This window comes from Eschscholzia californica, unplaced genomic scaffold (genome assembly GCF_041429995.1).
Source record: "Eschscholzia californica isolate CP2 unplaced genomic scaffold, dmEscCali1.0.p SCAF_3, whole genome shotgun sequence".
NCBI lineage: Eukaryota > Viridiplantae > Streptophyta > Magnoliopsida > Ranunculales > Papaveraceae > Eschscholzia > Eschscholzia californica.
Window position 1 is genome coordinate 47,243,529 of NW_028238420.1, and position 9,601 is coordinate 47,253,129.

At 36.8% G+C, this 9,601-nt stretch overlaps 1 protein-coding gene across 2 annotated transcripts; it reads left to right on the top strand.

Moving 5' to 3' along the window:
- Positions 1-4,197: 4,197 nt before the first annotated feature.
- Positions 4,198-9,480, top strand: NPGR2 (no pollen germination related 2). Of its 2 annotated transcripts, none has more exons than XM_086668201.1 (6): positions 4,198-4,500; positions 5,103-5,422; positions 5,988-6,255; positions 7,002-8,218; positions 8,310-8,463; positions 8,896-9,480. In XM_086668201.1, the coding sequence occupies exons 2-6, from the start codon at positions 5,171-5,173 to the stop codon at positions 9,234-9,236; spliced, it is 2,232 nt and encodes a 743-aa protein (XP_086524327.1). In that variant the 5' UTR covers positions 4,198-4,500; positions 5,103-5,170; the 3' UTR covers positions 9,237-9,480. The 2 variants fall into 2 exon arrangements, with proteins under 2 accessions (XP_086524327.1, XP_086524328.1); XM_086668202.1 differs by having other exon boundaries at positions 5,145-5,422.
- Positions 9,481-9,601: the final 121 nt, after the last annotated feature.

Consider the following 9,601-nt stretch of genomic DNA (forward strand, 5'->3'; position numbering starts at 1 on the left):
ATGTTGTAATTTATTTTTGTAAATCTCTTGTTGTACTCAAATGAGTCAAAAGTTTCAAAACCATTTTAAATTGAATTCCTACGTATGAATGAAAATTATGATTTAACTAAAAAAAAAAAGGTGATATCTAATGCGGTCATATTATTGACACAAAAGCCATTTTATAGCTTCCCTTTTGGGGCAACTAAACTAACAATTATTATTTTTTGTTGAATACAAGATATATTACTAAAAAATCAAGAGTACCATTACAGTACATGGTCGATATAAATTTTAGAATGTATTTTCAGAATCTATTGTTTTGCTTTTTCCTGGCCCAATTTGCTAGTTTATCCGTCATATTGTTTTGTGTTATACCGATGAACGAGAATATGATGCTTCTAAAATGTAAAATTAGACCTTTCACTTGTTGAATATATAGAGAGCCGCAGTAACGTTAAGAGTTAATTCCTATATGGCCCCCTACTTTGTGACCAGCTTCCTTTATGACCCTTTTTTTTCGTAAATTCAAATATGACCCCCTTTTTTGAGGTAAATGTCCTGATTACCCTTCTTATTAATAATTTTTCAACATAAAAAAAAAAGAAAAAACTTGAATTCCACCTCACTTCCTACTCCCCCACACATATCTCTCCACATCATCTCTCTCTCTCTCCATCTCACCTCTCTCTCCAACTCACCTCTTTCTCTCTCTCCAACTCATCTCTCTCTCTAACTCACCTCTCTCTCTAACTCACCCCTCTCTCTCTCTCCGAGTCACTCCTTCTTCTCCGACGAAGGTCGCCGGCCGGAAAATTTTCCGGCCGGCGACCTTAAAAAAAAAAAAAAAACCCTCATTTCTCTCTAGAAACTCCGGCGAAGGAAACCCCTTCGCCGGAGAACAGACCTTGAAGGTCTGTTCTTGAACAGATCAAGGTCTGTTCACAAACAGATCTGGTCTGTTCAAGAACAGACCTTCTCCGGCGAAGGGGTTTCCCCTTCGCCGGAGTTTCTAGATAGAGAGAGAGAGAAGAGGTAAAAAATATTTTTTTTTTTTTTTTAAGGTCGCCGGCCGGAAATTTTTTGGCCGGCGACCTTCGTCGAAGAGGGAGAGAGAGAGAGAGAGGTGAGTTAGAGAGAGAGATGAGTTGGAGAGAGAGAAAGAGGTGAGTTGGAGAGAGAGGTGAGATGGAGAGAGAGAGAGAGATGATGTGGAGAGATATGTGTGGGGGAGTAGGAAGTGAGGTGGAATTCAAGTTTTTTTTTTTTTTTTTATGTTGAAAAAATATTAATAAGAAGGGTAATCAGGACATTAACCTCAAAAAAGGGGGCTATATTTGAATTTACGAAAAAAAGAACCATAAAAGAAGAGGGGGCCATACAGGAATTAACTCTAACGTTAACGTATTTTTGTAGACACGTGATTAGAAATAGAGAGGTTGTAACTTAATCTCTAGATATGTCCTTCATGGTAAAATGAGACCTTTCACTTGTTGAATGTATTTTCAGAAGGTATTTTTGTACTAAATATAATAAGAATAGTTCTTCATGATATTTAGAATCTATTTAACGTTCTTGAGATTTTAGAGGTTTATATATATCAGCTTTGGAGTATCAACATTATTATGTGACCATGTTTCACATCTACTAATCTTCTAAGGTATATATGTCATTTGATGGGTGAATCTTTCGAATAATAATTTAACATTGTTATCTTGATACTTAGAATATTTTGGTGAGATAGTCCCATATGGGAGAATGAGTAACTAGCAAGGTATAGGTCCTCTTCACTCGTTGTCAATTGGTTTTGAGGTGGATGACCACAAACTTAACATGGTATCGGAGTTAGGCTCACACGTGATAGGCTTAAAAACCACAAGTGCTCCACGTCACCCGTAAAGAAAAAAAAACACACGTGTTAGGCTCAAAAAAACGCCACACGTGAGGGGGCGTGTGAGATAGTCCCACATGGGAGAATGATAACTAGCAAGGTATAGGTCCTCTCCACTCATTGCCAATTGGTTTTGAGTTGGATAGCCACAAACTTAACAATTTTTGTTCTAGGTTTCCAGCGGTAGTGCATCCACTTTGAAAACCATAAGTTACGGAAATACCGATTTCAGTAGAATGTTCATTATTTATTGATGATATGTTAATGGAGTGAAAATAATAATTTTCATCCAACTTTCATAGCAAATAGGGTGCATAGTATTTTTTAAGACAATCTGATGACAATTGTGAACACGTTTCATGGATATGATAATCCAAAACACAACTAAGACTAGATATAGTCTCTGTAACTACGTTCAGCAAAAACACACAATTAATGGGTATTACTGTCATTTAAAATAGGTGGTTGTTTAGAGTATATGTTGTAGTATATTTTTTTTTGTTGAAAGCAATTATATGTTGTAGTAATTTCAACAAAAAAAAGTATATGTTGTAGTAGGAGAGGAATTGTGAGATTCCAAGTAATAGTACCACGTCAATGTCATGTTCCACGCCAACTAGTCCCCTGACTTATTGGGGGTGTGGGGGTGTTGATATTGGAGTTTTTTCTTTTCGTTGAGATGTATTGGAGCTTATTAGGCCAAATAATAGTATCACCGGAAGAAGAGTCAAAACAATTCGATTTTCCTTCACGAATGTTTTTTCTTTTGATCAACCTGCTGTAATGGTCGTCATGAAGAGTCAAAACAATTCGATTTTCCTTCACGAATGTTTTTTCTTTTGATCAACCTGCTGTAATGGTCGTTTCATGAATTACGATTCTTCACATAATGGTGTGTTTTAGAGTATGAAAATATTACAAAAGGCATGATCTTCACTAATTATGATAAAATAACATCTAATATTGTGAGATGTCCAAAAGAAAACTTTTCATTTCTAAACCAGTCGTCAAAGTCTAACTCATTCAAATTTAACCATAATCTCCAATTTAGTTCAGTAGAGAGTATATATAAACATATACATGAAACCTATAGCACAATAGGACTCAATTTTCGAAAATGATATTTGGTATAATAAGCATCTAACTATCAAGGTAACGATATGATAGGTCTGACATCTCAAATCTTAGCAGTTATCGATATTGTTTCCACTTTTGTCACTCCGAACCTAAGGCCACGACAACTGGGTTTTTTGTGGTCAAGATTCTGTGAGTCCATCCAAAAGACTTCGACGAACTTGCTAAACTTTAGCGCATACCTAGCCCGGATTTTAGATACTCTCGCAAACAATGTGAGCTGTCGCAGTGGAACCATGATAATTGCCCATAGCGGGAAGCGGGAAGACCACTAAGTTTGTTAGTAGTTCAACTTAAAATTGGATGACAATGAATACTAGAGATTCTCAAATTAATCCACTAAATTTAGAGTGATTTATTAAAGATCTTTAAGTTGACTACATCCCTATTATCATTAAGTTCTATATAGCAATTCATGGAAGACCCCCTTCTTCCCACGAAAAATCTAAAACTTCGATCTCACGTAATTTTTTGGGTAAATTACATACCCCAAATCAAATTGATTCCAACTAAAAAAAGGAAAGTCATTATATTTCTCATTAAACTAAAATAGCTTAAGTCTATAAAAAATCATAAAAAGAAATAGTAGTAAAATACATTTTGATTAGTCCTTTTCTAAACACTATGTAAATAAAAAAAGTAAAAATGCCATCACATGATCCAGAGCATGGGCTGAAAGACGGGTTAATGGACCTGACGTAATTACCTTTTTTATTAGCATTTTGTTTAAAACATAATCAACCTTATTACTGTCACCCCCATTACTTTCAGCACTTCCTAGAGATCAGCATATACCATCCAGATGAGGTCTATATCTTTTCTTACACCTCGTGTACATAACAATATTAATCACAACCGTTCATATAAGATGTCATGATGTAATGGTTGACCATAATAAGAATCGTGACGGCCACGATCAAACAATCCATCCACAGCCACACGTGTGGAGGAGCAACTTACACGTGGCAACCATCTATTGGTTACATATTTTCATAATAGGTCCCAGGACATTCCTCCCTTCACAAGTCCCACTCCCAACCCATATAGGGTTCTCCAAACTCCTGATAATACCAAAGGTACCGCTGTAACATACTGATACACTCCCGTGGTTCTGTTCTAACGGTTTTTCTCTGTTTTCGTGGAATAACTTGAATCGTTGATTAGATAACGCGGGAATTTGGTAAAGTGGCGGTAACAATAGAATTTTCATTTGTAAGACCCAAAAAAATCTTTATCTTCTTCTGAAGTGTGAATTTTAATTATTTTAAGGGGAAAATGCAGGACAGTTGAAACTTCAACCAAAAGTCCAAATTTTAGAGAGAGAAACAAGAGAGAGAGAGAGTGGGTTGATGGAGCTTTGGATTCTTTGCTTGATCAAACAAACTTATTAAGAAGTTAAAAAGGTGAGCTGTTTAGATAGAGAGAGAGAGATGGGTGGTGGTGGTGATGGTGTTGATGTTGTGAGGGCCCAAATTCAGCTTCTTTTAGAACAAAAGGTACTTTTTTTTAATCATTAATTCAATTCCTTTCCTTTCTTACTTCCTTCATTACTCTTCTGTATCTATGGGTTTGGTTTTTTTCTTTTTTATCTCATTAGGGTTTTCAAATTGTCATTCATATGTCATAATGTCATATATGTTTCTATTTTAGAAGGAAATCTTCTGGTGGTTAATGCCAAATTTATCTCCAAAAAAGGCTTAAATTTGGGGGTTTATTGTTCTTTCCTTATTTCCTTTATAATTAAAGTTTGTTAAGTATTTGGGGATTAAAATAGGGTTCAATTTTGAGGGGTTTTTGAACTTGGGTTGCAAATTTTTCGTGGGTTTTCGTTTCAAAAGGTAAAATTTGATTATTTAGTTACGAATTCTTTCATAGTTTTTCGATTTCCCATTAGAAATTTCTGAAGCTTTGGTTTATGGGTTAAAGCCGGTACTGGTTAAATTTTACTTTTGAATTTGAAACGGTTTAATTTACAAATATCCTGATTTAATTGGTATAATTTCACTGGTTTAGTTTGCTTGATTTCTAATTATCTAAGAAAGCTCAAAAGGAGAAATTTTCTTCGGATTTTTCCATTTCCAATTTTTCATCTTTACAGAGGGAATCCTGATTTCTATCTTTTGTGGGTGATGGTGGTTAGAAGAATATTGGATATAATCAAATAGTATGGGAGGTAAGAGATGGATGAAAGGGCGGAAAATCAGCAGTAAACCGTGGTCTCAAAAGATAATGAAGTGTCTTCGCTCTGAAGAAGTTGCAGCAGATGAAATGGATCCATCATCTCAATCCCTCGCGACAAAGGATTATTCAGCAAGTGTGTATTCTTCTCGAGCTGGTGAGAGTGAGAGTAAGCCTGATAATAGCAACATTGAAGAAGCCGAATCTTCTCTTCGTGAGAGTGGTTGTCTGAACTACGAGGTTCGTTCTGTATTAGTCTCAATACGTTCGTTTCTTTCCGTTTCTTTCGTGTTTGTTGTGGGTAACTGCTTAGGAGTTATTTGAAGTCTGCAATGTTTTTGGATCCCTTAAAAATTACCTACTTAGTATTCTTTACCTCGATATGAGTGAACGTAGTTGCCATGTTGTAGAAAACTAGAAATCTTCCCTTGCTCGAAATGTAAAACCGGAATTTCATTTCTGTGCAATCCACTCTCTTTGTTTTATCAATTGGCACACGCTTAGGAGAAGCTTAAATTCTTGTTCTCTTACTCGAAATAATCACATGGTGCAACGATGTCACTTTATCCTTCAGTCTTTTCAACTTGTTGCATCTTCTCTACTACATGAGCGCCATTACGCCAAGATGTTTATCACCTCCAAATTATTATCTTAGCTTAGTTTTGCGCCACATTTATAATTTATCTCGTTAGATGTGAACTCTAATGCTGTACTTTCAGTATCTGTTAATTCTGAGTCGAGGCTTACTTCCTAATCATTCTCGTAGAAGTCTGGTTTGAGGCTTGTTGATTTTTCCCACTTACAGGAAGCAAGAGCTTTGTTGGGAAGGCTCGAGTATCAAAAAGGAAGTATACAAGCAGCTCTTCACGTATTTGAAGGAATAGACATTGCTGCTGTGGTTCCTAAAATGAAACTCTGCATTGCTAGACGAGGTGATGCAAGAAACGGCCGCAGGAGGCGACGGTCCCAGAGTGATCCTCCTCCTCCTCCAATGTCTATGCATGCCGTTAGCTTACTCTTCGAAGCCATATTTCTCAAAGCAAAATCGCTGCAGTCCCTCGGGAGGTATACGGGTAAAAGTTTTAACTTTTTTGTTTCTATGAAGTTTCGTTTGTTCTCCTTAAGTGTCCTACTTTCTTATGGTTTCCACTGTCATTTTGTGTTTGTTATACTTTTTCATTCATGTCGTATTGACCATCAATACTATGGTATTGGGTTGTACTCAAGCACTAAGTAGTTTTCGTGCTTAAATTTTGAAGAATTCTGTCACCCCATTGTTCTGTAGTACCCCTTTTCTCCTTTTTGGTCACGTTCAGAATTGCTTACTCTTTGGGGCTTAGAAAAATCTGGAATTTTGACATTCGAAGCTAATGGGCGCGCGTCACATGAGAACTGCGCTGTCCACTGTCATTTTGTGTTCGTTATACTTTTTCATTCATGTCGTATCGACCATCAATACTAGGTATTTGGTTGTACTTAAGAACTAAGATGGTAATTGTGCTTATATTTTGAAGATTTCTGTCACCCCATTGTTCTGTAATCCCCCGCCCCCTCCCCCCTCCCCTTTCTCCTTTTTGTTCACGTTTGAAATTGCTTACTGTTTGGGGCTTAGAAAAATCTGGAATTTTGACATTCGAAGCTAATGGGCATGAGTCCATACTTCATTTTGAGTGGTGACTGTGCTGTCTATGATTTCTCTGACTAATGGATTTCTTTTGTTGAGCCATTAAAGCTAATTGTTTCTTAGTCGATTTAAAGCTGTGTGCGACATTAGATCAATCATTTCATGTCTAATATTTATATGCAACCGATTTTGCAGAAGCTGCTCAATCATGCAAAGTTATTTTGGACACTGTAGAATCTGCATTACCAGAAGGCTTGCCTGAAAACTTTGGTACTGACTGTAAATTGCAGGAGACGCTAAATAAAGCTGTTGAGTTACTTCCAGAATTATGGAAACTAGCTGGTAATCCCCATGAAGGAATTTTGTCATATCGACGAGCCCTTCTTCGTCATTGGAATCTTGATAGGGAAACCACAGCTAGGATACAAAAAGAGTTCGCCACGTTTCTTCTTTACGGTGGAACCGATGCTAGCCCTCCTAACCTTCGTTCCCAAGTTGAAGGATCTTTTGTACCTAGAAACAATATAGAGGAAGCTGTTCTTTTACTAATGATTCTTTTGAGGGATATGGCTCTTAAATGGATCGAGTGGGACCCATCAATCATGGACCATCTTTCGTTTGCGTTATCTGTGTCAGGAGCGCTAAGGGGTTTAGCTAATCTGGTTGAAGAATTGCTTCCCGGGATTTTGGATCGAAAAGAAAGATATTACATTCTTTCTCTCTGTTACTATGGAGAGGGTGAAGATATGGTTGCTTTGAATCTACTGAGGAAACTCTTGAGTAAAACAGAGAATCCAAATTGCATACAAGGTCTCTTAGTAGCTTCAAAGATTTGTGCGGAAAACCCTAAGTTTGCTGAAGAAGGTGCAGATTTTGCTCGTAGAGCATGTGAAAATTTACAGGAAGGATGTGATCAGATGAGTAGTGCTGCCAATTGTTTTCTAGGCATCTCACTGTCGGCTCAAGCCAGATGTGCTGTATCCGATTCTGACAGGACTATAAAGCAGTCGGTGGCACTTGAAGCCTTAGAAATGGCTGAGAGAACAATGAAAGAACGAGATCCTAAAGTTTTATATCATCTTAGTCTAGAAAATGCTGATCAAAGAAAGTTGGATTCTGCACTATATTATGCCGATCAGTATCTGAAAATGGAAGTTGGATCGAATGTTAAAGGGTGGATCCTGTTGTCTCGAATATTATCAGCTCAAAAACGATTTTCAGATGCTGAAACTATCATTGATGCTGCTCTTGATCAAACTGGAAAATGGTCTCAAGGAGAATTATTTCGAACTAAAGCTAAGCTCCAGATTGCTCAGGGTCAGCTTAAGAATGCTGTCAGAACATTTACTCATCTTCTTGCCGTCCTTCAAGTTCAGAATAAGAGTTCTTCAATTCAGAAAAATCTCTTCAAGGTTCGATTTCTTTTATTCTTTTTAAGTATACTCAAACTACATTTCCTCTTTTTCCATTCGATTTATATGAAATCAAGAGTTCTTATGTCAGGGTAATGGAATCCATGATAGAAGTTTGGAACTAGCAATATGGCATGATCTGGCGAAGGTGTATATTAGTTTGTCACTGTGGCGAGATGCTGAGGTTTGTCTCTCCAAATCGAAAGCCATTGCAACTCATTCTGCTTCTAGGTGGCACACTACAGGTAGCTAGATCTCTTCCATTTGGTACTCATGTATACAACATTTGGTTTTCTATTATGGTATCAGAGTTAGGTCAATACGTGATGGAACTATTGCTCCATGTCACCCAACAAAAATACGTGTTAGACTCAAAGAACTTTGTACGTGTGCGAGGATAGTCCCTCATGGACAAAAGGAATCTAATGTATCAAGTATATATCAATTATCAAGGACCTCTCCTCCACGCATTGCCAATTAGTTTCAAGTTGGACTAAATTACTCGCAGTCACAAAATTAGTAGCTGGATATGAAACTTAACACTCCCCTAAACCTAAAATGAGGACACATATCTAGCCATAGAGCATCGTTCCGGACTCACCATCTTAGCGTGAGTGTTAGTGGTTTGTACTTAAAATGAAGGAATGATTTCGTACTTGATGTTTATATTTTCTCAGGTTTACTCTACGAAGCGAAAGGCTTACATAAAGAAGCTCTGGATGCATTCACAAGCGCTTTAGACGTCGAACCGACATATACCCCGAGCTTAGTCTCTAGTGCCAATATTCTCAGACAGCGAAAGAGTAACAAGTCGATGGAAATAGCGAGAAGTTTTCTAACTGAAGCATTACGTCTAGATAGAACAAATACTTCTGCTTGGTATAATCTTGGAATGCTTTATAAAGAAAAGGCGAAAAGTTCGGATTCTTCTTCTGCTGCTTATTTACTAGAAGCTGTGGAATGTTTTGAAGCTGCTGCTCTTCTCGAAGAATCAGAACCAATTGAACCGTTCAGATAACTAGCCTTTTGATTTTATCTACGTACATATACACACATATACGTATATATATACACATATATATACTTCTTGTACAAGTAACTCATGGATGAATGTTTTTTGCTTCATCATCGAAATATCTCTTCTGAACTTTCGTCGTTTTATATGTACTTCTGTTTCCCTTTTTCGAGTCTTAAGTTGATGTTTTTAGGGAATAATTTTATTTGGTTGAAAGAGAATAAAGGATAATAATGTTCTTTTTTCTTTACTTCATATCACCCTCCATGAAAAAGAGTTTTTTAAACAGATTGCATCTTTTTGAGAGTTTTACTTTTTTTTTGGAGAATTTTACTTGGAACCCAAATTTAAATGGCTTATGGGGTAGA

Excerpts from the sequence above, each read along its gene's own strand:
- NPGR2 (XM_086668201.1), top strand. The coding sequence starts at position 5,171 with ATGGGAGGTAAGAGATGGATGAAAGGGCGGAAAATCAGCAGTAAACCG. Across the intron at positions 6,256-7,001 it reads GTCCCTCGGGAGGTATACGG|AAGCTGCTCAATCATGCAAA; the intron begins GTAAAAGTTTTA and ends CCGATTTTGCAG. Across the intron at positions 8,219-8,309 it reads TTCAGAAAAATCTCTTCAAG|GGTAATGGAATCCATGATAG; the intron begins GTTCGATTTCTT and ends TTCTTATGTCAG.